General features: G+C 36.2%; 1 protein-coding gene across 2 annotated transcripts in view; it reads left to right on the forward strand.

Moving 5' to 3' along the window:
- SELENOF (selenoprotein F) overlaps positions 1 to 27,595 on the forward strand; it is a 49,397-nt gene that overhangs the window by 11,710 nt on the left and 10,092 nt on the right. For both annotated transcript variants that reach the window (XM_024247925.2, XM_009248274.4), the window contains exon 3: positions 19,707 to 19,770. In XM_024247925.2, the coding sequence (XP_024103693.2) occupies positions 19,707 to 19,770 (64 nt within the window). The remainder of the gene's footprint in view (positions 1 to 19,706; positions 19,771 to 27,595) is intronic.

The raw sequence follows: 27,595 nt of genomic DNA on the forward strand, positions 1-27,595 counted from the left end.
GATACCTGTGTTTGTGGTGAGAAAAAAATGTTAGCATATTTCTGTTGTTTCCTTCCAGTACCGTCTTTGACTTGTACATGCTGAATTCTATTTGAAGTATTATGGTTTGTAAAGCTTTCAGACATAATGATATGTTGTTATTATTATTGGTAGTAAAAGTTTGTTTTTAACAGTAAGTAGATTTTCGGAGTTCTAAAAGAAAAACAAGCAGGCAAGCTTTGAAATGTTAGTATTCAGCCAAAATTTAACCCTTGATTTCTCCGTATCTGAACCTGAAATTCCAAGTATCTCAAAAATGGCTTGCAAAGCCTTACATGTTTTTCACTTTACTGGTTCATATATACCAGTAAAACATTTTAATGTTTAGAAGATTTCTTTACATGTAAGTTAGTCTTTTTCTTGCATGTAAATACAATCTAAACAAGTTTTTAAAACTTGATTTTAAATAGATTTAAGACATACAACTTAACTAGTTTAGTAGACCTTTTGCTGCCCCTCTGTTCTATTTGCTGAGGTATTCACATGGGACAAATTGCTGAATAAATCTGTATGAGCCATCCTCTCCTTGTCTTTAAGCTGTTCTATGGGCTGTACTACTACTCAGCCAACATTCTTTTTCACTGAAACACCAAACTCAGAAGGACTGAAGAACAAGGGGTGTTTTATAATAAAGTGTTTGCCACACGCACCCCCTTGTGATTAGGGTAAATTGAGAGGTCTGCTATTTGACAACAAATCTGCCAAAACTGTAAACCAAATGCATGTAAAAGCTATTTTTACTTACTGCCTTTTCTTAGTAGTTCTTCATAATACCCCAGTTTTTTGGTATGATTTTGGTAGAACCAAACTTGCACCACACACTTCTAAAATTAATTATATTCCTATTCAGTTTTCATTATTAATGGAGCTATATGTTGTATCTTGACACATTTCAGCAGTTGCAGCTCAGCAATAAAAGTAGATCTGCTAATTAATATATGCCCAGCTAATTACAAGCTGTAGTGATTATCGTATCTAAGTACAAGTAAGCCTGTCTTAAGGCATCTTTTACACTGAATCCAGTGTTTTTAACTTTGCTGCTAGCCCCTAATCTCTAAGATGTACTTTTTATTAGCATTGACTAGCACTCTTTGCACAAAACTGGTGAATTTTTTTTTTTTTTTTAGTAAGACTAGTGAAACCAAAACATAGCAAAAAACACTTAAAAAATATTACTGGAAATATAAAAGTATGGCATGTTGGGCGATCCTCCTATTTAGATGCAAACCACATGCAAGTATAGAAATAGTGCTAGATTTAATCTGTGCAGTATTGTTCTCTGGATTTTTGGTACATGATCATGGATAACACAATATATATAATATACTTTTCTGTGTCACTCAACTCTGGCGTAAGGCTTAATTTAAAATCACAGTTTAATTTAGTTGTCAATAAAAATAAAAGTCTAATATGTAGACTAGTGCCTTACCTTAAAAATACTTAAGTCTGGGCAATGTGGTGAAACCCCGTCTCTACAAAAAATACAAAAATTAGCCAAGTGTGGTGGTTTACGCCTATAGTACCAGCTACTCAGGAGGCTGAGGTGGAAGGATAGCTTGAGCCTGGGAGGCAGAGGTTGCAGTGAGCTGAGGTCATGCCACTGCACTCCAGCCTGAGCAGCAGAGAGAGACCCTGTCTCAAAAAAGATACATATATTTAAACATAGCTCTCTGTGTGTGGAATCATCGTGAGTATAAATTCTTTAAAAAGTCAACTCGGGTGTGGTGGCTCACCCCTGTAATCCCAGCACTTTGGGAGGTCGAGGCAGGCAGATCACGAGGTCAGGAGATCGAGACCATCCTGGCTAATGCGGTGAAACCCCATCTCTGCTAAAAATACAAAAAATTAGCTGGGTGTGGTGGCACACACCTGTAGTCCCAGCTACTCGGGAGGCTGAGGCAGGAGAATCGCTTGAACCCGTGAAGCAGAGGTTGCTGTGAGCCAAGATCGCACCACTGCACTCCAACCTGGGCGACAGAGCAAGATTCTGTCTCAAAAAAAAAAAAAAAAAAAGAAGAGGAGAAAGTCGGAGTTTATATAGAATGCTTTAGCTATTTGTATATAATAAAAAAATGTTACTAGGACATTCATTTTTGGTTCTTAATTTGTTAAATGCTTTATATAGGTCTGTCTAAGGATGAGACTCATTTTTAGTAATGGTCACTTGTTGAACAAACTGAATTTAGCCTTTGGTAGCCAGAAGCATAAAATTTTTGTTAGAAATTATTCCCAAAAAAGGTGAAAATGTCTTTGAAACCCCTTGTCATTCTGCTGATTGATATTCCACTATTTTTATTTGGTCTCCCTCCCTTCCAGTTTTGATCATAAAAGACCTACTCAGCATCTCAAATACAAGCTAGAATGAGATTTTTCATCAGTTATTTTACTACTGTTTTAAATAGCTTTGCTCACAACCCAGGTATAATTTACAGACATTATTGGTAAGGATGTTGACCTATTGTAAAAATCATAACTAATTTGTAGCTTGAAGAAAATGTAAACCAATGAAACAAAACGTACTTAAATTTTAGTACTGTTTTTATACAGTTAGTATTTACTAAGGAATATAAGTGACTTCAGCTTTATATATTGAATCTTAAGATAGAAGGGTAAAGATACCCAGTCCAGTTGAGTATAACTCTTCTCATTGATCTTGTATATGAACTTCCTTGTCCAACCATTTTAGCTGGTTTAAGGAAAGTAGTTAATATTTTGACTCATGGACTCCACAGTTGAGCAGCAACCTGGGAGGAAGGAGCAGCTAAAAATCGGAGACTGACAGGCTCTTGCAGCCTCTTTTTTGCTTTTGCATATTCTTTGTCTTACTACTGACTGGCTTTCAAAAAATTTTTTTGACAAGGATTGTTCTTTGTCCTAGTGGGATCACTAACCACTTATTAGCTAAGGTTGTGGAATAACGCAAGAACCTGTTAGCTGCATAGTAGTTGTGTAGAATGGTGTATTGGAAAGCAGACAGATGAAGCAGTTCTCAGGTAAAGAGCAGAGCTAGGTACTAGGTAAGCAGTCCCCTAGATATTTTATATCCTTATTCCTCAATTACTAGAGTAAACCACTTCTACTTCAGATGATTTAGAAGATTTAGCTCAGCTTCCCATCTTCTTAGACTTCTCCCCAACCTTACATACCACCAGTATCACTCCCAGGTTATGTTAGCTACACTTTTGTATTCCCAAAGTACTTAGGGATACTTTGATTTACACTATATTATATCTATTGTTTTGCTTTTCTTTCTCTCTGAAAAAATAATGCTGTTTGATTTTTTTCCGCCCCACCCAAGACAGAGTTTCACTCTTGTTGCCCAGGCTGGAGCACAATGGCGCCATCTCGGCTCACTGCAACCTCCACCCTCTGGGTTCAAGAGATTCTCCTGCCTCAGCCTCCCACCCGCCACCACGCCCAGCTAATTTTTTGTATTTTTAGTAGAGACGGGGTTTCATCATGTTGGCCAGGCTGGTCTTAAACTCCTGACCTCAGGTGATCCACCCAACTCGACCTCCCAAAGTGCTAGAATTACAGGCATGAGCCACCGCGCCCGGCCTGCTCTTTGATTTTTTTAAATGTTTATGACTCTTCAGCCTTTAGCCCACAGTATTTCATAAGTTCTTGCCCTTGAATAAGGCTGTTTTTACTAAGAACAAGTTGGAAAAGGTGATTTTTTTAAAAGCTATGTTGAAAATATACTTAACTTTATAGCTACTTGATAAATATCTTTTTCATATATTTCACTTATATCCTGAAATATATTTTTAAAAACTGAAAGAATAAGGAAACTTGTCTCCATGTTGGCAGTTAGCCATTGGTAACACTCTTTGGTTATAATTATCTAACTACAAATATAGATCTCCCATTTCTACATTTTACTTACAAGGATGCCATAAGCATCCCAAATCTATCTAAAAAGAGATAATGTTAATTATTTAGCACAACTTTTTAATGATTCCAATTTGACCACTCATCTTAATAGGTGTTTTTTCAAAGTGTACATGACCATCAGATTAAAATTGTTTCCTGGGATTTTCTTGGGATACATATAAATATTTTTTCTGTTAGAATTTTTAAACTATTCACTACTTTCTAAGATGTATAAGATTAAGTGTAGTATATTCGTGGGTTAAATGAGTGGGTTATTTTTCTCATCTTTTTGTAATCTTGCAAATTCTGTGAACTTGAACTTGCTTATGGCGGCTAGATGCTTTTTTTCATTATTTCCTTACTCAAGGTTCTTAATAATGATTTCAGCTGCTTTCAGATGTTATTTTAGAACTTTTTTTTCCCTAACTGTATCCGCCACTCCCCACCCCCCCTTTGTTTTGAGACAAAGTTTTGCTCTTGTTGCCCAGGCTGGAGTGCAATGGCAGGATCTCAGCTCATGCAACCTCCCAGGTTCAAGCAGTTCTGCAGGTTCAAGCAATTCTCCTGCCTCAGCCTCCCGAGCAGCTGGGATTCCAGGCGCCTGCCACCACACCTGGCTAGTTTTTGTATTTTTAGTAGAGACGGGTTTCACCATGTTGGACAGGCTGGTCTCAAACTCCTTACCTCAGGTGTTCCACTCCCCTCGGCCTCCCAAAGTGCTGGGGTTACAGGCGTGAGCCACCACGCCTGGCCTATATCCCCCTATTTCTTTAGTTGGTACGTTTTCTTTTTTAGATCTTGGTTTCCCAAGGTCCTTGTAGTTTCTTTCTTCCTCCTTCAAAATATTTTGATTTAATCGGTTTTAGCATTTTTAGTCTTTTGCATTTACACTTGCCTTATTTCTGAACCACTATTCTGAAGGTCAAGCTGGTACCAGACCAGAGCACCTCTGGAGATAAGAATTCACTTAGCTGAATTACTTATCTGTGTGAAATAATAAACAAATTATTTCAGCCTAATTTATTGTTCAGTTTTGATTAAAATACAAAGAAGTTTAGACTAGTGGTTAAGATACACTATAGAACCAGACTGCCTAGATTCAGATATTCTCTGCTACTCAGCGAGTGTTCTTGGACAAATTACCTGATTACTGTGTGTCTGTTTTTATAACTATAAATTGGGGATAATTATAGTTCCTGTCTCATAGGATGATTATGAGGATTAAATAAGTTAATATGCATACACTGCTTAAAATTGTGTCTAGCATGTAACAAGTAGTAGGTAAATACTTGCTGCAGGTGGTGATGACAGCAGCAGTAATAGTAGTAGTAGTAGTAATCTGGTTTGCTGATGATAAAAGCCAGAAAGAATAGAAAATTTGGAGAACTCAGAATAGCATGATAATAATTGCTATTGACAAAGTAGGGTAAAAGAAAATAGATATGAAATATAAACTATCAGATTTGCCAGTGATAAAATTTGGAGCAATATTTTCTGTTACTCCACTTTCAAGTTCCTGGATTAGTTGAATCAAGAGGAAATATCTTCTTACAGAATTAGTATGAAAATTTTTACTATTTATAACTACTTGTATGAAACAAAATACAGAAATAAATTATGTCAAACATAATCCTAGTTTCAAATTTTTAAGTCCTTTCAACTGACACATTTTAAAGAGGAAAATACTACAAATTTTCCACTTTATAAATGTGTGTCGTTTTGATCACTTGAAAATGTGTTGAAGATTGCATTTGGATGTCTCAAGACCAATGTTAAAGTGGAGCTTGATTTTCTTTGTTCTTTTTTGTTGTTGTTTATTGTTGTTGTTGTTGTTGTTGTTTTAGAGATAGGGTCTCCCTCTGTCACCCAGGCTGGAATGTGGTGGTGCAGTCATAGCTCACAGCAGCCTCCAACTCCAGGGCTCAGGTGATGCTCCTGCCTCAGCCTCCCAGGTAGCTGGGATTATTGACATGCGTCATCACCCCCAGCTAATTTTCTATTTTTGTAGAGACAAGGTCTCACCATGTTGCCCAAACTGGTCTTGAACTCCTGGCCTCAAGCTGTCCTCTCCCTGGGCCTCCCAAGTCACTGGGATTACAAGCATAAGCCAACACACCCAGTTGTCGAGGTAGAGCTCAATTTTCTATGACAAACCTAGTCAGAAAATTGAAGGAGACTCATATTTTAAAGTTAGTTTAGAATAAAATATATTATTTATTGGTTTTTACTATTCAGATGACAGATCAGGAGGAAACCATGATATTTTTAAAATTAGAAGTAACATAGCAGAAAATAAATTGAGCTATATGTTTGTAATATAAAAATAATTACTTTGTAAAAAAAGCAAGCTATCAAAGGAATCGCAATTATTTCAAATTTTTCTACTAATATTCTTCTCTTATTTGTATGTGTAACCTGTCACCTGGTAACAGATTTCAAAAGCTTAAGAAAAATTGGGAAGAGAAAAGCTTAAAAGTAATATTTAAAAGAAAAAAAAAACCCTCCAGGTTGAGAAGAGATTTATCTGAGTTTTAGAACATCTTGGTCCCCTTCACAAAATACCAGTAGAAGCATAGGCTGCAGATCACCAAATCATGCCATTACTTTTTCTGGCAAATAATTCAACAGGTCAGGGATTTGATAAAAGCCTTTTGTTTTCACTTAAAGATCTACTTTTCAGATAATAGGAAAATAATAAAAATACTTATCTTCAATATTAATCTTATTATACTAGAATTGAATAAGTGGACCTAAGCAGTGTATAACATAAATTTATGAATATAATTGGATGCCCTCCACTTCCCACTCCATTACCTAGTTGGAACTGGACTCATTTAAGTCACCTGCTTTATATAGTAGCATTATCATTTTTTTATGTGTATTACACTCTGCCTTGATATTTGCATGCACTCCAACAGGCCAGAGACAGTACAGAAGTAATATTAATTAACATGTATACCTCATTAGAAGTTTATCTCTTTCTCTCTTTTTATAAGAATTGTTGAGTTTAATTTTCTATTTATTTATTTGTTTGTTTATTTATTTATTTATGAGACAGAGTCTTGCTCTGTCACCAGGCTGGAGTACAATGGTGCAATCTTGGCTCACTGCAACCTCCACCTCCCGGTTTCAAGCAATTCCCCTGCCTCGGCCTCCTGAGTAGCTGGGACTACCGGTGTGCGCCACCACGCGCGGCTACTTTTTTTTTTTTTTCGTATTTTAGTAGAGACAGGGTTTCACCATGTTGGCCAGGATGGTCTCGATCTCCTGACTTCATGATCTGCCTACCTCAGCCTCCCAAAGTGCTGGGATTACAGGCGTGAGCCGCCATACCCTGGCCGAGAGTTTAATTTTCATCTCAGCTTCTTACTGACTTTGTGATTGAGTTAGCAAATTACTCCAGGATCTTCAATTTTGCCATAATTACATTGCCTTACATTAGTGTTTATTTTACACTGGTTATATGCTAAGTGTTTTACCTACATTATTTAATCCTCACAACAACCCTATAATGTAAATACTATTATCCCTATTTAATAGAAGAGGAAACTAGGGTATAATGTGCCTACCATTAGCTGGCGATTAGATGCCAAAACCTGGTTTTATCTTAGATCTATTTGATTCTAGAGCCCCAAGTTTTTAAACCTCTGTGCTGTTTGACCTTTTATTTTGAAAATGTTAATAGTCACAGTGTTACTTTAAGAAGTTGAATGAGTTCAATATAAAACATTGGGCTGGCTTTCTGAAGGCCCCTTTTGCCATTTGTACTTAACAATATTAATAATAGAATTTTGTTACTAGTTTTTATTTAAAATTACCAAATCCTTATTTCTCAGTTTACCACAGACTTTAATGGCTCCTGTCACTTGGTGTTTTTCAAGAATATGTTCCCAAATTGGGCTTTATTTAAGGCCCAGCCAGATAACATTTTATATAAATCATGTAATTTTTCTTAATTCGATAAAAGAGCATCAAAACATTTAGTTGTTTTTAATTTGCGTGGCTATTGTGTAGCCAGTTGCAGTTACTCATAAATCAGCTTAAGCAGCATTATTCAAGACAATGGCAACTTTTAAGCTTCAGGCTGTCAGAAAGAGAATGCTATTGATGTGTAAAACATAGAAGGATGAAATGGAGGCTAAGCTAACTGTGCGTGAAATTGTAGTCACTAAAGAAATTTCACAGTTGCTTAAAATAGCTTCACTTTTGTCGTGTGTCTGTAAGCATCGGTACATGGACTGATATCTTCAAAGCAAAAATCTAAATGTCTTTAACATATTCTAATTATAATATAAAAGCATTATTCACAAAGAAGCTTTTTTTAAACATATGAATAATGTTTGGCAACAGTTCACATTCAATGTAAGAATCACTAAGACTCCTGAGTAGCAGTAATACTAAATAATAACATAGGTCGGGGGCGGTGGCTCACGCCTGTAATCCCAGCACGTTGGGAGGCTGCGTGTGGGGGTGGATCATGCGGTCAGGAGATCGAGACCATCCTGGCTAACATGGTGAAACCCCATCTCTACTAAAAATACAAAAAAAAAAATTAGCTGGGCATGGTGGCAGGCTCCTGTAATCTCAGCTACTCCAGAGGCTGAGGCAGGAGAATCGCTTGCTTGAACCTGGGAGGCAGAGGTTGCATTGAGCCGAGATCACACCACTGCACTCCAGCCTGGGCAACAGAACGAGACTTCATCTCAAGAAAAAAAAAACTAAATAATAACATAAATGTTTACTTAATAATAACCACTAACATTCATTAAGTTGTTATCTGAAGGTACTGTTCCAGCCACTTTAAATGAATTAATTTATAGAACCTCAACAACAACTTGGTAAATTCCATTATTATCTTTATTTCGTAGTTGAGTCTTAGGCATAGAGATCTTACCTAAGATCATAGAGTGAATTAAGTATCAATATATGTTTCATGTATTTGCATAACAGAAGTTTAAAAGTTTATTTTATGAAGTTATTTAATTGAACCCAAAATATTATTTAAAATTTTTTTACATCTGTTTTTAATATGAAATATAAATTCAGTCAGTTCTTTTACATAATTACAAATTAGGATCAGATTCTATCTAAACATATTACAACTTTCGGCCACATTTGCAGACTGTAATGCTCAAAATGAAAATAAACCCTTAAAGTAATTCAGACTGCCTTACAACTGCATTTCCTAGACATACCCACCTCAGAATCAAAATAAACTTTCCATTTATACACTAAATATTTCTTCCTGGGTTAAGATAAAAGAAAAATAAGACTCCTTGTCTTCAAGGAGTAGAAAAAATAGACATGGAAGCCAGGCGCGGTGACTCACACCTGTAATCCCACCACTTTGGGAGGTTGAGGTAGGCGGATCACCGGAGGTCGGGAGTTCGAGACCAGCCTGACCAACATGGAGAAACCCCATCTCTACTAAAAATACAAAATTAGCCAGGCGTGGTGGCGCATGCCTGTAATCTCAGCTACTTGGGAGGCTGAAGCAGGAGAATCGCTTGAACCCAGGAGGTGGAGGTTGCAGTGAGCCGAGATCTTGCCATTGCACTCCAGCCTGGGCAACAAGAATGAAACTCTGTCTAAAAAAAAAAAGAAAAGAGAAAATAGGCATGGAAACTGGACTGCCAGAATACTGTTGATGTGATATTCTGTTTGTTGGACGAAAACGTAATATCTGATGTTACGAAGGTAACCACTAAAAGAATTAAAATAAATAAAAGTTGGAAGGAAAGGGGAACTAATAGAGCTCTTAAAGTTGGTATCTCATGAGCTATAGATACAACCATATTAATCTTTATGGAAGTGACCAACAGAACTAAAAACAGTTTAAATATTAATGCGTAGGCCAGGCATGATGGCTTATGCCTGTAATCCCAACACTTTGGAAGACGAAGGCGAGAGGATCACTTGAGGCCAGGAGTTTGAGACCAGCCTGGGCAAAATGGCAAGACCAAGACCTCCATGTCTACAAAAAATTAAAAAAAAAAAAAAAGCTGGGTGTGATGACACACACCTGTGGTCTTAGCTATCTGGGAGGGTGAGGCTACCGGAGGATCACTTGAGCCTAGGAGGTTGAGGCTGTAGTAATCCGTGGTCACACCACTTCACTCCAGCTTGGGTAACAGAGCAAGCTCTGTCTCCAAATTAAAAAAGAAAAAAAGTTATTAAGTGGCGGGTAGAAGGCAGAGGAAATGTTTACGTCTTATTTTATAACCCTTTTATACTGTTTTTTATTATGTCCACATGCATTGATTTTTTTAAAAGAATTCAATGAGATATGTGCTATAAACAAAACATACATGTACGCAATGAAAGCTCTTAGAAGGAGGGTATAACCACTTGGCAGGCCAGGTGAATATCACCACTTGCTTATATAGGAGTTAATGCTTATAGTAAGTAGGAAAATGGTTGAGAGAAGGCCTTTTCTCTCGCAAAAGGAAAAGTTAGTGGAAAAGCACAGAGGCATGAGAGTATGGCCATCTAAGATAAATCAGATAGCTGGGTTATGATGAGAGAAGATGATGATTGGGTAAGCAGGGGCCAAATAATAGAGGGCCTTATATACCTTCATAAGAAGTTGAACTTTATTCTATATGCAGGGGACAAAATTAAAGGATTATAAAGAGTAAACTGGTATCAGATTTGTATTTTAATAACTTTTGTTGGTGTGAACAATAGTTGATAAGGCAGAGGGGAATACTTATGCCAGAAAAATAATTTGCCATTTTCCAAAGGCAAGATACAAGGGCTTAAACCAACACATTGGCTGTGAAAATGAAAAAGGGACAAATGTGAAATCAGTTTAGGCAATAAATTTATTTATTTGGATTTATTAGACTGAATTGGAGAGAAAAGGGGTAAGTGGGGATGCTTCCCAGTGTTCTTATTTGAGAAACTGGTAACCCTAACACAGGAGAGAGACCAGCTAGTTACAAGATGGTCCATTAAGGCAATAATGGATCGGATAAGGGGCAGCAACAGAATAACTTTTAATAAAGCATACCCCTTAGCTGTAAATAGTTTTTTTTTTGTTGTTTTGTTTGTTTGTTTGTTTTTGAGATGGAGTCTTGCTCTGTCGCCCAGACTGGAGTGCAGTGACGCGATCTCAACTCACTACTACCTCCACCTCCTAGGTTCAAGTGATTCTCCTGTCTCAGCCTCCCGAGTGGCTGGGATTACAGGCATGTGCCACCACACCCACATGATTTTCGTATTTTTAGCAGAAACAGGATTTCATCATCTTGGCCAGGCTTGTCTTGAACTCCTGACCTCATGATCCACCCAGCTCCGCCTCCCAAAATGCTGGGATTACAGACGTGAGCCACCGCGCCCAGCCAATAGTTTCATTTTTGAAGAAAAAAGTTTTAATTTAAAAGGCCATGAATTTTATTTGGCTGCCATAATGAATTCTAAAATAGTATATTGACAGAGTAAAGCAAAAATTTTTAATGTGTGGAATGGCCTCATTTCTTTTTTTTCTAGTTTTATATTGCTGCTCTTAAATTTTGTATAATATTGAAACTCTTGGATTATTATAGCTTTATTTTTGTATCTTTTTAAAGTTCAAATGTATTAGGTGATTACTATCTGTAGGGAGATACCATAATTTAATTTGTTTTAGTAGTTTTGTTTCTTATTGTTTTCAGATATTTATAATCTTTCTTAAAGATGATCATAAATGGCCGGGCACGCCTGTAATCCTAGCACTTTGGGAGGCCAAGGCGGGTGGATCACCTGAGGTCAGGATTTCAAGACTAGCCTGGCCAACATGGCAGAAATGCAAAAATTAGCTAGGCATGGTGGCGCACGCCTGTAATCCCAGCTACTTGGGAGGCTAAGGAAGGAGAATCGCTTGAACCTGGGAGATGGAGGTTGCAGTGAACCGAGATTGCACCACTGCACTCTAGCTTACACAATGGGAGCGAGACTGCGTCTCAAAAAAAAAAAAAAAAATGAAGTTCATCGTAACTATTCTTTTTATGACAAATAGTGGTTGTTCAGTATTGGAGGGATAATATCAGCAGTGATGCAAAGAAATTATTTCTTCTGCCAGGGCACAGTGGCTCACACCTGTAATCCTAACACTTTGGGAGAACAAGGCAGGAAGATCGCTTTGTCCAGGAGTTTGAGACCAACCTGGGCTACATAGCAAGACCCCATCTCTACAAAAAGTTTTTTAAAAAATGATTTCTTCTGAAAGGCATCCTTGCTTCCATATATTATTAGGACCTTCATTTTCAGTTTTCCATTTTCTAAAATACTTTTAGTATTACCAAGGGGCTAGTTGGTTTCATTTGAAAACACTTACTATGGTATTCAAGCTTTGAGTCTGTTTTGGTTTTGGTTTTGTTTTTTTTTTTTGAAATGGAGTCTCACTCTGTTGCCCAAGCTGGAGGAATGTAGTGGCGTGATCTCAGCTCACTGCAACCTCCACCTCCCAGGTTCAAGTGATTCTCCCACCTCAGCCTGCCCAGTAGCTGGGATTACAGGCACCCGCCATCATGCCTGGCTAATTTTTGTATTTTTATGGAGACGGGGTTTCACCGTGTTGGCCAGGCTGGTCTGGAACTCCTGACATCAGGTGATCCGCCCACCTTGGCCTCCCGAAGTGCTGGGATTACAAGTGTGAGCCACTGCGCCTGGCCGCTTTGAGTCATTTTTACCAATTCTTTGGATATTTGGATCTCAGAAAATACAGTGGCCACATTCTCATTTTCTGAAGTTACTTTTTTTTATCATGTGATATTTCCTAAGTGTTGGCAGAACTGAATGCATTGTTCCCAAGTGATGACCCTGGATCATTCATACTTGTAGCTAAAGTATACATAGGGGTGGGGACTGGGGATGTATTTTTTTTCCTAATGAGGGTCTCATCATTACAGTCTTACCCCTTGTTTTAGGTGTATATGTAAATTCTATATGTGTATATAGGACTCCTGTTTGTCATCACAGTATTGAAAGAAACCTAATCCTTTTTCTCTCAGGTTTCATAGTTAGAATGGTCTGATCTAGAATGCCATGATGTCATTTTCATTTTTAGGTTTTTTTTTTTTTGCATATTTTCATTGAGCTTTTTAGTTCAACATTGTATCTTTATGGAAAGATTTCTCCAATGTATTCTTAGCATCTGTAGAGCCTAGTTTAAATTAAGGTAGTTGTTACTTGCTTGTTTTATAACTTTTCTTCTCAGTTTCAAGGCAGAAGCTAAAGATACAAAAAGGAATAACTCTTTAATGGTATAGTAAAATAAGTTTTAAACTTAGTGAGTTTCCTTAGGCATAAACTTATTGCTTTGTATTTTTTCAGAATTTAGTAAAAAGCACTCCAAGATGAATAGTAGTTTAATCTCAGGTATAGTATTGGAGAATTATATTTGCCAGCTTTGTTAAAATTATAACACTGATTTTTTTTCCCCCTAATCCTCAGTATTCATCCATTGTTTCTAAGCAAGAATGCCATCACTCAAAGTGAGTATGAAAGTGTCGTTAATCAGAAAGTATGGGGAAGACTTGAAGATGAACAACAAATTTAAAACACCAGTAGATCACTAAACATGGTTTAGGTGATAATATTTTCCCTGAGAATTCGCTGACCAAATTTTGCTAAAAATAGTTTCTGTATGATGTATTTTTCTGCTGTATGAAAGGAATAAAGTTGATTTTTTTAAATTACACTGGATACTATTAGTGTTTGGAAAAGTGACTCATTTATATTTGAGTGTATCATAATTGATTTTTCATTGGAATATCTAAATAATACAGTGCTCAGCTTTTATCATACTATACCTTATTTTAAAATCCCTTCATTTTATTTAAGGACAAACCTTCAATAGACTTATAAAATACAGTTACTCCTCAGATATGAATTCTCTTCAGCAGTAAAAATTTTTGCTTTTGTTCACCTAACAGCATTTTCTTCATATTGCTACATAGCATTCATAATTATTATGCTAATGGTTATATTAACTTGATTTGAAAAACTTCTTTTAATATAAACAAAATTAGCAATTTAGGAGGATAAAAACCAAGTTTAATTACAGTTTTTAAAATATCTTAAAGTTTTTTTCTGTTGGTACTGTGGAATTGCTTTAATACTAACCTTTTGATTTTAAATAAAATAGAGAGTTTCCAAAATGAGAATCTGTAGCTACAAGCAGTACCTCATAAGGAAAGGAAAAAAAAAATACCGTAACATTTGTCTTGCTTCAGTCAATGTTTATGGTTTACCTTTTCAGATTAATGCGGTTAATCTGTTGAACAAAAAGCCTACTGTTTTACCATTTTGCAATTTTTGCCCTATTAATATAGTATAAGGCAGTATTCCTCATCCCTGCCTGCCCATTACAATCATTTGGGGAGCTTTAAAGTACTAATAGTAGTAATTAAAAATACTGATGCATGGATCTCACCCCTAGGTATCCTAATTTAGTTTATCTGGGGTAGGTTTTAGGGATCAGTAATTTTCAAAATATTTCCAGGTGATTCTAGTGTACTGTCAGGGTTGAGAACTCTGCTCTAAGGTAGTTTGAATTTGAAAGCTTGAGAAAATTTGGAGTGGCCATTTTCATTACAGATGAACAATGAATGATATCCCTGAATAGTCCCTGAACTGAAAATTCTATTAAGTAGATATGAAAATGGCTTCATGTACACAACTTGAACTTAACCAATACTGTGAAAGTATTAATGTTATAATAAAAGATGTTATATATTGAGCATCTAAAAAACCCAGGCTTTTCGCTTTTTTTGGTGACTTCTTATAGCAACTCTGGAAGTAGGTAAATAACCCTTTTGTTCAGACAGTAAACTGAAGCTCAGTGAATGACTTAACCCGAGGGGGCATACTGCTTGTAAGTGGCAGAGCCAGAACTGGACCACATACATGTTTGATTTTACAACTTGGACTCTTTTCACTATACCATGCCATGTGAAAATTTGATATTTAGTTTGACTCAACTTAAATAATTAGTTTATCAAGGTTTTCTTAAGGTCATGTTTCTTTAGAGCCATGGTTATTGTTACCAACAAAAATACTTTTAAGTGCTTCGTATTGGAAGGTGGTAGAGTATTTCTGATTTGGACAGGTTTATAAATGTGTAGTGGTGCTGGTGGCGGTGGTAGTGGTATGATGATGGCACAAGAGTTAAATACTGCACTTTTTAAAAAAATTCAGAAAATGTATGTAATTCACAAGTGTCACCTTTGTTCAGTGTTATAAATGAACTTATTTTGGAATCTAGCTATCTGGTGAGAAACAGCATAGACCAGCTTTTTGAACATTTTTGTGGCAACTAGTTGGACCTTAATTATAACAAAGATAGCTACAAAAATAGTGTGGCCTTTTTCTACGTGTGAAACCTCACTTTGAAGCCCTTACTAATCTCAGTACAGGTTGAGTAGCTCTTATCTGGAATTATTGGGACTAGAAGTGTTTTGGATTTCAGATTTTTTTCAGATTTGGGATGCTCAACCTGTAGTACCTGTAGTACTTAAAATATTTAAACTGGGAAAACATCAACTAACCACAAAGCTGGAATTTATCCAAAGACTAATGAATAAAAATCACCTTTTTAAATGGGAAAGTAGCGTATTTTAAAATCCTGTTACAACTAAGGCACATTAGTGATAGAGCTGAGGTAGTTAGATATTTCTACTTCCCCCACCCAGAGAACCATATCAGAAGTTTAGGAAAATCTGATGGTCATAAGTTACATGGAAATAGAGACTCCAAAGGGAAAAGATGCAGTTTGTGTATCGTTCTCATATTTTCCTAATGATTTCTTATATTTCCCTAGTCCTAATACAATAATGGCCTAGAGTTAGATTGTCTGTACAAGTAAGACTCCTCTAATTCATATTTTTAAAAAGGCCTACCAACTTGCTGTTAGAAGTTATATGACTTTCTTCTTTGATTTTTCTCTTGTAATGGTATTTTTCCCTAAATGTTTGAAGATTAAAAATTTTGTATGCTAGTCACTTTAAAAAGTAAAAATACAGAGGTTGGAACTTGGTTAAATCAAGGAATTAACTTTATTTGTCATTTCTTCATGCACTAGAGAATTTCTACTATTTATAAGTAGCGTATATTTCATTGTGTGTGAATTTGTATGTAGTGCCAAAGATACTTAGGATTATGTGGCATTTTAAATTTACTACAATCTGTAGTTAAATTATTTATTCGCCATGAAAAACAAATATTTTCCAATGAACACCACAAATCATATATAGATGTGTGTGCGTGTATATATGTGTGTGTGTGTGTGTATATATATATATGTGCACCAGCTAAACAACACAGATTAATGCTTTTAGAGTTTGACTTTTAATAATGTTCTGCAACTTTGAGTTCCATCCATTTTCTTTTGTTTACTCTGGACTGGAACTACTCTACAAACTTTGTCAAAGGAACTTGAAATATTTTTGAAGTTTTGTCATGAAAAAAGAGGGATTTAATTTTGTTACATGAATAGTTCTCTCCCTTCAGCACACCTATATTGAGAAGCTTTGTGTCTGATTCTGGGGGAAATTAAGACGTTTCCTGTCTACTGTCAAGTTACAGGCTGTTTGATGCACATTACGATGAGAACAAAGTTCTATGAAAGTTTACTAGGAGAATCCTTACCTGAGACGAGGAAATCAACAAAAGTTTTTTTGAAAAAGGTCAATCTGAGCTGCCTGCTCATTAAAGGATATGTTTCTAATATTTTTGGTTAATCAGTTGATACTTTGTGGTGCAGAGACAAGCTTCCCATGTGTGGGTTATGGGTGTGCTAAGATACTGAGTCCTTGAGCCCTTGAGACAACCAAGTGGGGCCTGAGGTAAGCAGGGCTCCCAGGCTAGTCTTGCCCATTTAAAAGCTGCTTCATCCTTTTATTGCAGTGCTCCGTACAATCATTATCATTTCCCACATGTATCATGATATAAAGAAACAGTGGTGTAGAGAAATATTATTAGGTAAGGTAGTGGAATCTCCACCAAGAGTTTCTAAAGGATTATAAACAAAAGATAAATCTAATAACCAAATCAAAATATGGCCTTATATGCTTTTAGTTGTAGTAAAATGTACATAAAATTCACTGTTTTAACCATTTTTAAGTGTACAGTGCTGCGGCATTAAGTACATTCACATTGTTGTACAACCGTGTTGACCATCTTTCTCCGGAGTCTTCCCAAACTGAAACTTAAACCCATGAAACAATAACTCCCTATTCCTTGCCCCCACTGACAACTACCATTCTACTTTCTATATCTGAATTTTTTACGACTCTAGTTACCTCATTTAAACATTTGTCCTTTTGTGACTGCCTTATTTCACTTAGCAAGATGTCATTAATGTTGTAATAAGATTCGTTTATGTTGTAATATGTGTCCGAAATTTTTTTTTTTTTTTTTTTTTTTTTTTTTTGAGAGAAATCTCCCTCTTGTCCCCCAGGTTTCAGTGCAGTGGCTTTATCTCAGTTCACTGCAACCTCCACCTCCCAGGTTCAAACGATTTTCCTGCCTCTGCCTCCCAAGTAGCTGGGATTAAGGTGCCTGCCACCACACCCAGCTAATTTTTGTATTTTTTAGTAGAGACGGGGGGGGGGGGTTTTCACCATGTTGGCCAGGCTGGTCTCGAACTCCTGACCTCAGATGATCCGCCCACCTCGGCCTCCCAAAGTGCTGGAATTACAGGCGTGAGCCACTGTACCCGGTCCGAATTTCCTTCCTTTTAAAAGCTGAATAATGCTCTGTTGTATGTATATACCATATTTTGTTTTTCCATTCATCTGTTAATGAACACATGAGTTTTTTCCCACCTTTTGGCTATTGTGAATAATGTTGCTGTGAACATGGGTGTATAAATATCTGTTTGAGGCCTTGCTTTCACTTCTTTTGAGTATATACCCAGAAGTAGAATTGCAGATCATATGGTAATTCTATTTTTAACTTTTTGAAAAACTGCAATTCCATTTTCTATAGCCACTGGACCACTTCTCATTCCCAACAGCAGTGTACAAGGGTTCCAATTTCTCCACATCCTCATCTCTTTTTTTTAATAATAGCTATCCCAGTGGTGTGAAGTGGGATCTCATTGTGGTTTTGATACGCATTTCCCTAATCTCTAGTAATGTTGAGCATCGCTTCATTAGCTTATTGGTAATATGGCCTTATATTTTTCAAGATTTTTTTTATGGAGTTGTCTAACCAAGATTAGCCAAATCTTTTTCAAAAGCAGCTTATTGCATAAAATTAAGTTAACCTATTCTTTTTTTTTTTCTTTTTCTTTTTTTTTTTTTTTTTGAGACAGAGTCTTGCTCTGTTGCCAGGCTGGAGTGCAGTGGCGTGATCTCGGCTCACTGCAACCTCCGCCTCCCTGGTTCAAGTGATTCTTCTGCCTCAGCCCCACGAGTAGCTGGGACTACAGATGAGCGCCACCACGCCCAGCTAATTTTTGTATTTTTAGTAGTGACGGGGTTTCACAGTGTTGGCCAGGATGGTCTTTATCTCTTGACCTCGTGATCCACCAACCTCAGCCTCCCTAAGAGCTGCAATTACAGGCATGAGCCACCATGCCCGGCCAAATTAACCTATTCTTAAAGTTTTATTGCTGCAGTGAACTTTAGAGATCATCAGAATTCTTAATCTGAAATCCATCATTGGTTTCAGAGTCCATGAACAGCCTGCATTAAAGCAAAATTCTATCAGATTCTCAGAAGGGTCAGTGACTCCCCAAAAACATAAGAATTGATCTAGCCCAAAGTCATCAAACTGTTAAGAATCGTTGTCTTTTTAGGTCACATTAAGGTGGTTTTTAAATCACTACTTTGTGCCTTTCTGTATTTTCCAAACTATTTTAAATAAACATGCGTAGGGCATGTGTTGTTGTTTTTTATTTTTTTAATTAAGTAAATGCTGTTTTAGAACCTGAAAAAGTAAAGTCCATCTTTCTTGAACCTCCATAAAAAACAAATCTAAAAACCAAGAAGAAATGAAATGGATATGATACGTTCTTAAAATTGCCAGCCTTCTCTTATGGTCACAGCATTTCCAAGTATATTCCTGCCCTATAAAAAGAATAGTCAGGCTCTGCAACTACAAAAAAAGTGATGTTTACCATTGAATCCATTTCAGCTGAATTCATTGCAATAAAATATTTGCATTTGTGTTTTTTATAATGAGCTTTTACTATAAAGAGAATGTGCAGGTTCTATAGCTAGAAAAGAGATATTTACCATTGAATCCATTTCAGCTAAATTTCATTAAAGGAAAATATTTGCATTTGAGTTCTTTATAATGAGATTTTACTGCTTTTCTTATAATATCTCTACATAGTACTTTCTATAACGATTGTTTTAATTTTAAAACTTTGATCACTTAATATTAAAAGCAACCAGAAAGAATTTTTATTAAGTAACTATCTTAGATAGATGATATATACCTATATTCAGTTTATCACCCTAAAAAAAAGGTAGGAAATCTTTAATATTTTGTAGAGCTTCCTAGGACATCTTACCTATTTAAAGTTTATTGTCAAATCTCCTTATCTCCTTCGGTCTTTTTGGCTAGGTTTAAGAGTAACTGAAGTAGGTTGGAAGTTCCTCTACCATTTATTATACTTGGGCCTCCATCTTCTCTTCCGTTAGACTGGAACTACATGGTCCTGTCTAGCTAACCAGCTTTGACATTTCTTTGATCTATATATCTGCTAACCGTAATGTTTATACTGTGAAAATTTATATTTATTTTATAAGTACATTTTTTATTTATACCAGTTTTTTAAATTCCTGTTTTTCCTTTTGTAGCTGTATGCAGGAGCTGTTCTTGAAGTTTGTGGATGAAAATTGGGAAGGTTCCCTCAAGTCCAAGGTATATAAAATTTACTCCAGTAAACTGTTCAGTCATTTAAAATCAACATTTTATGTGAATCGTTTTCATTATATATTCCCAGGAATAAGAATTTTTAGGATTATACTTGCTCAACAGTATATGCATTTTTTTCACATTTGTTTTCATGGAGGTGGTTTGTTAAAATAATTGGTGAATGCTATGTTACTTTAAGCAAACACAATATATGAAATTTAGAGGCCAGGCATGGTGGCTCTCGCTCAGCTCATGCCTGTAATCCCAGCACTTTGAGAGGCCAAGGCGGGTGGATCACGAGGTCAGGAGTTCGAGACCAGCCTGGCCAGGATGGTGAAACCCCATCTCTACTAAAAATAGAAAAATTAGCTGGGCGCGGTGGCGGGTGCCTATAATCCCAGCTACTCGGGAGGCGGAGGCAGGAGAATCACTTGAACCTGGGAGGCGGAGGTTGCAGTGAGCCGAGATCACGCCACCGCACTCCAGCCTGGGCGACAGAACGAGACTCTGTCTCAAAAAAAAAAGAAAAGAAAAGAAATTTAGATTTAAAATACAACACATGAAGGGGTTATTTTCTTAAAAGAAGAGCCTTTCCTTTGCCAGGTAAGAATTTTGCAGGTAGGTAAAATTGTCAGGTGGCAATTTTGCAGGAGCCTTTCCAAGATGTAAGTGTAATTTCTTTAAGTAGCACACCATTGTAGTATATTTTAAATGTGAATTCATTTATGTGGAACAATTGCATTAAGAGTAGACCTGTACAAAATAACAAATCACCAAGGAAAGAAGTAATTGCCAAAGAATTTGAAATACAAAAGAGAGAAAGTCATATGTGTATATCTTCACAGGGAATTTTAAGGGTAAACATGTTAAAGGATAATTGTGAAGGTATATTCTTTGGGTTGACATCCAACAGTAATGAGGAGCTTTGCATTGCCAAGAAAGGCTTGAACTAAGGCTTTTGTCTTCTGTCCTTGCATGTCAGTTTGAAAATCAGTTTTATGAAACTGAACTTGTCTGAAGGTAATAACGCTTTCTCTTTTTTTTTAACTGAAATACATAAGTATTCAATTTACATACCTCATTCTACCCCAATTTTTGCTGACATTCCCATGATTTCTTGCCTTATTTAGTTAATGGCAAGAGGATTTTTTGGATTTAATATTTTATAAAATTGCTTGTTTTAGCACATGCTTTTTATTGCTGACCTAGAATTGTTTATAATAAAATATTGATTATTTGGCACAGAAATGTAATATAGTAGTTTGATTTGGGATACTTAATGAGGCCCAAAGCAGATACATATCTAATCAAAAACAGTCTTTGTTAGAATAACACATTCTGATGTAGCAAAGAAGATATTTACTTTTGCTTGGGAAAAAAATTTCTTACTCTGATTTATTTATTTATTTATTTTGCCTCAAACACTTAAACTCAGAATTGTACCACAGTTGTTTTGGCTTTTTTATATCCATTCTCTGAATGATAGTGTGAGCATTCTTATTTCTAGAAAGTTTTAGCAATTATTTTTAGCTGCATTGATTATTTATACTTACTTGTTTTATTAAAAACAACATTTTATAACTTAGATTTTCATGAGAATCAAGAGTAGCTTCGATACTATGATTAGCCTTCCTTGTTATGAGATTTTATTATCTATGGTAATATATATTTCTTATGTAAATTATCAAACCTTAGGGTACATATATCATACTGTCTTTTGCTTTTGAAAACAATTGAATTCTAATGCTTTGTATAAATATTTAATTATCTACTTGCTTAAAATAAAAATGATTAATTCCATAATGTGTAACTGTATTTAATATTGTTATGTATAATACCAGTATTTTCTGAGCCCATGAAAAGTTGTTATAATTGTGATAAAACCATTATTAAATCCCCACCCTCAGAATTTCCGTCTTAAAGATATTCTGAAATAGAGCATGGAGAGTTGTTGATTTATACAGTAATTACAAATACCAAACTAACTTTCGTGTCATCACTGCTTCATATTCTTTTCTCTCTTTTTTTTTGAGACAGAGTCTCACTGTTGCCCACGCTGGAGTGCAGTGGCACAATTTCAGCTCACCGCAACCTCTGCCTCCCAGGTTCAAGTGATTCTCCTGCCTCAGCCTCCTGAGTAGCTGGGACTACAGGCACACGCCACCACACCCAGCTAATTTTTTTTTTATTTTTAGTAGAGGTGGGGTTTTGCCATGTTGGCCAGGCTGGTCTCGAACTCCTGAGCTCAGGTGATCCGCCTGCCTTGACCTCCCAATGCCGGGATTACAGGCATGAGCCAGCGCACCCGGCCACTGCTTCGTATTCTTTATCTTCAACATCCAGTAGCTTCTGGGATTATCATGATAACCTTCATTATACTCTAGCTTATAATACATTGTCAGTTTTTAAGGTCACTTAATTTAAATTAACCATTTCATGAAACAAGAGTAAATTAATGTTAAATTATTTCAGGAGGAAGGATTTAAATTTTGGTATGTTTTACCCACATTAAACCACTCACAGTTGTGTAAAAAAAAATCTCAGATCATATTTCTTAGTCAATTCCAAATATGCCTTCTAAAATACCTTTTTTTCCTTATTCTAGTTGTTTAAGTATAGAAGGCTGTCTATAATAATTTCTCATAGTAGATTGTATCTAGTATTCTGTCACTTCACTTGTGACATCCTAAGTAATCATGTTTTTTTTCCTCTCGCTTGAGTCTTCTGTGTTAGGAATGTGGCTGTCTCTGAGAAAGTAATGTGGTTTATCCCTGATTTTGTATGGGCTTGGCAAACTTTCTGTAAAGGACTAGATAGTAAAAATTTTCAGCTTTATAGGCAACATGGGCTCTGTCATAACTATCGAACTCTGCTGTTATAGCATGGAAGCAGCCATAGACAGTTCTTAAACGAATGCATGTCACTGTGTTCCTGTAGAACTTTATTAACAAAAGCAAGCAGGACAGATTTGGCCCATGGGCCTCAGTTTGGCAACCTCTGTATTAGAATCATAAACGTTCAGACGCAAAAAGAAGTTTTGAAATAATGTAGTACAAATTGAGTATCCTCATAATTCAAAAATCTGAAATCTAGAATGCTCCAACATCTGAAACTTTAAAAATACTGCATAAAATTACCTTCAGGCTATATGTATAAGGTATATATGAAACATATATATGAAACATAAATGAATTTCAGGTTTATATTTGGGTCCTATCCCCAAATATAGATATGTCCCCAAATATAGATATGTCCAAATATATATCCCCAAATATAGATATGTCATTCTATATATGCAAGTATTTCCAAATCCAAAAAATAAAGCACTATGGTCCCATGCATTTCAGTTAAGGATACTCAACCTGCTTCTCATGCCAAATATGATTGACTGGTAGCCATGCTTAAGATTACAGTGCTACATTGGAGTTTTGCTGGAAAGAATACTGATCCATTAGCATTATCTTCATTGATTTTCTTGTTTATAAAATGGGTTACAGATGAGGTATAATAGGTTAATATCTACCTTATAGGGCTGTTCTGAGGATTAATGAGATAATATGTAAATCACTTAGTATGTGTCTGGCACCACCAGATACAGAGTAAATCATTCCATAATTTTATAAATATGTATTGATGCTTACTGTATGACAATCACTGTTCCAGTAATGAAGATGTTAAATGGTAAGTATTGTTATTGTATCTTATATTTGCTCCTTGGTTAATAATAGGTTTCAATTATGAACCATCAAACATTTATATACTCATGTATTGGACATCTTTAAAAAATATTCAAGTCAATATGTATTATAACTGCAGCCTTTCTCATATGCAGTATTCTGTATATTGACCTCTAGCCATTTTTCAAAGTACCCTAATAGGGCTTCTCTTTCTACCATTTTACCTCCTGACTGCTAAATCTTACTTGGCCCTAGCATTTGAAACTCTCTTCACTTGTGTGACTTCATTATCTCCTAGCTTTCTCCTACTTTCAACATATTTTTCTCTTCTGTTCTGGTATCTCTTCTACTGCCTGCACTTCAAACGTTATTGTTAGTCGGGGTCTATTATCTTCAGATTTTCTTCTCTTCTGACTCTACCGAATGGTGTCCCACTCCCTCAGTTTCAATTACAGTACTTATCTGATGACTCTCAATCTATATCTTTACATAAAGTTTTATTTTGTTAGAAATTGTATTAATATTTTTTTACTTCCATGGGACATGTCCATTTAGATGATTTCATAGGTACCTTAAACCAATATACATATAAGAATCACCTGGAGATCTTCTTAAAATACAGAGTATAATTCTATAAATGTGGGATGGGTCCTGAGATTCTATATTTCTTACAGTCCTACAGACTGTGGTCCACATTTTTAAAATAAAGGCTTTAAACCCAGCATGTCCAAAAACTGTATTAATCCTCTTCTCTGTTAAAAGTATACCATCTTCCCTGTTTCTATAAATGGCATTATGATCAGGCAAAGGCATAAGCATGAAACACAAGAATCATGATTGATCTTTCACACTTTATATCCAGTTAGTCACCATGTTGTGTCTCTTCTCCCTCAGTAATAATCTTCATAGTCCCTTTCTTTTTTCTGTATTTTCAATCAGGACCTTAACATCTTTATCCAAAGGATTAGATACTTGTTATCTAGTCTGCCTCTTTTCCCTTTTCTTACTTCATTACCTCTTTAACACAACAACCAAAAGAGACCCTTTTCATAAAACAAATCTGATTGTATCTCTCTCTTGCTTAAAATCCTTTATAGTTCTCTGTCACATACAAAACCAAATAGAAGACCCACCATGACATGGTTTCTCTTTTCTAGATTCACATCTCTAGTTTATGCAAAACTATTTGCAATTCTCTGAGCTCTGACTTCTGTGTGTTTGCACACACTGAATATTCTTGCTAACTTGTGCTCCTTCCCAATTCTTGTGGCAAATTCCAGTTCATTCAAAATTTAGCTCCAGCATTGTTTTTGGGTGGTGTTTAAACAGTGTTTTACTTTTCTCTTTATGTTCCATAACACCTCCTACATAAGATTATATTTGGCATACTGGTCTTTTGCCTCTATCAAACTAGGAATTCTTTAGAACTCAAAGTTTGTGTTCTGTTTTTGTTTTTTTATTTTTTAATCATTGATATACCCAAAATCTATGTAACATTGTACCTGGTATTAAGAGGAATTGAAATATTTATGGAATGAATGCACTGATTTATTAAATTTATCTAATTCAAGGGATGCCCCCACTTTTGGCAAATGAGAATCTGATGAAAAGCCTGTTTCCATTTGTTACATGCCCTTGAAGAATTTACAGGATTCAAACGTTTATAAAAAGTTCTCATCTTTTCCTAAAAGTCATAATTTTTTTAGTTTGTCTTGTCTTCATTTTGTACCTCCAGTCTTCCTACATTCTCTTAAGTTGCCCTTCTCTGTTTTCAAGTGCTTCTAAATTGTCCTAATGAGATGACACAATTTTGCAGTCCAGATGTATATAATAGTAAATTTTCTTTTCTTTTTTGTTTTTTTTGAGACGGAGTCTCACTTTGTCTCCCAGGCTGGAGTGCAGTGGCGTGATCTCGGCTCACTGCAACCTCCACCTCCCAGGTTCCAGCAATTCTCCAGCCTCAGCCTCCCGAGTAGCTGGGATTACAGGCATGCGCCACCACGCCCAGCTAACTTTTTTGTGTGTGTATTATAGGAGAGATGGAGTTTCACCATGTTGGCCACGCTGGTCTGGAACTCCTGACCTCGGGTGATCTGCCCACCTTGGCCTCCCAGAGTGCTGAGATTACAGGCGTGAGCCACCATGCCCAGCCAATTTTCTGTTTTAGAAATACTTTTTTGATTATTGAATAGCTTTTGTTGAACGCAGTTGAGAATTAGGTTGTCTATTGTTGCCATTCTCTATATTGACATTTCTGGATATGGTATGACATTGTTATTTAGAGCATGTTCTAATTCACATATACTTATTTCTGATCAACAGGATTATATTTTGTCTGAGTATATTTTATGTCTTTTTTCATTTATATTTTCACGTGTTTGTGATTTTGAAAATAACATAATTCAAACATTTTTCTTTAACCTCAGAACATATACTTCCTTATTATCACCCCATTTCCACATATACCCTCTTTATAGAACAAGGAGGAGGACAGATGTGGGTTTGGGTTTTTGGGGCTTTTTTTAAATACTCCTTAATACTTTTTTTAAAAAATACTCCTTTTTAATACTCCTTAAAGTTAGCTCTAAATCCCTTGACATTCTGAGCAGTGTGTATAGCAAAACTTAGCTCTTCTAGGGGGCAGCATGAATGACTTGCTAACAGTCCTAAGGGAAAAGCTGAAACATTTAATCTGTTTTTAAATCACTTCTGTTTATTTGATCACTTTGAGTGTTATTTACAAAATTGCCTTTATTAGTGACAATTAAATTGACATAGGAACATTTTCTGGAAATTAGAGTGATTGGATTTTCTTTAGAAATCTCCAAATTGGTGGCTGGGCAAGGTGGCTCACGCCTGTAATCCCACCACTTTGGGAGGCCGAGGCAGGCGGATCACGAGGTCAGGCGTTCAAAACCAGCCTGACTAGCATGGTGAAACCCCATCTCTACTAAATATACAAAAAGAAAAAAAAAATTAGCAGGGAATCATTCTCTGATTTTTTTATTGTGTGACCCACATAGTATGACACCATTTCTGTAGTCTTTTTTTTTTTTTAAGCTTTCATTGAACACATTTGAGAATTTGGAATTTTTTGCTTTCTGCCCATAATGGTAGAGAAGAAAATTGACAGAAACGCTTCTAATGATTAAATGGATCAGAAAATGAATGCAAAGAGATAAAATAACACTTTAGACCTGGAATGACCAACTAGCCAAACATGGCTGTTTTAAATAATTTTTTTTTTTTTTTTTTTGAGACAGAGTTTCACTCCTGTTATACAGACTGGAGTGCAATGGCGCAATCTTGGCTCACCACAACTTCCACCTTCTGGGTTCAAGTGATTTTCCTACCTCAGCCTCCTGAGTAGCTGGGATTATAGGCATGCGCCACCACGCCCAGCTAATTTTTTTGTATTTTTTGTAGAGATGGGGTTTCTCCATGGTGGTCAGGCTGGTCTTGAACTCTCGACCTCAGGTGATCTGCCCGCCTCAGCCTCCCAAAGTGCTGGAATTATAGGCATGAGCCACCGTGCCCAGCCTAAATTTTTTAAAATTATATAAAATTAAACGTTCAGTTCCTTAGACACACTAGCTACATTTCAGAGGGTCAGTAACCACCATACCAAAAAGAACAGATGAAGAATATTTCCTTTATCTCAGAAAGTTCTGTTAGAAAGTCCTATTCTAGACTCTAATGATAGTAAAATTGATCATATGAGCAGAAGCTCAGACTCTGAAACCTCATTTGACAATATCCTGAATGAATTTTCTCAGAAATCAAGAGTGAGTGAATAAACGATGTATTACCAAGGTCAGAAAGGAAATAATAGTTTTGTTTGTTCTGTTTTGTTTCTTTGAGATGGGGTCTCGCTGTGTTGTCCAGGCTGGTGGAGTGCAGTGGCGGGATCTCGGCTCACTGCAACCTCTGCCTCTCAGGTTCAAACAATCCTCCTACCTCAGTCTCCCAAGTAGCTGGGACTACAGGCATGCACCACCATGCCTGGCTAGTTTATTTTTTATTTTATTTATTTATTTATTTAATGTCACCCAGGCTGGAGTGCAGTGGCGCGATTTCGGGTCACTTCAAGCTTCGCCTCCCAGGTTCACGCCATTCTCCTGCCTCAGCCTCCGGAGTAGCCGGGACTACAGGCG

This window comes from Pongo abelii, chromosome 1 (assembly GCF_028885655.2).
Source record: "Pongo abelii isolate AG06213 chromosome 1, NHGRI_mPonAbe1-v2.0_pri, whole genome shotgun sequence".
NCBI lineage: Eukaryota > Metazoa > Chordata > Mammalia > Primates > Hominidae > Pongo > Pongo abelii.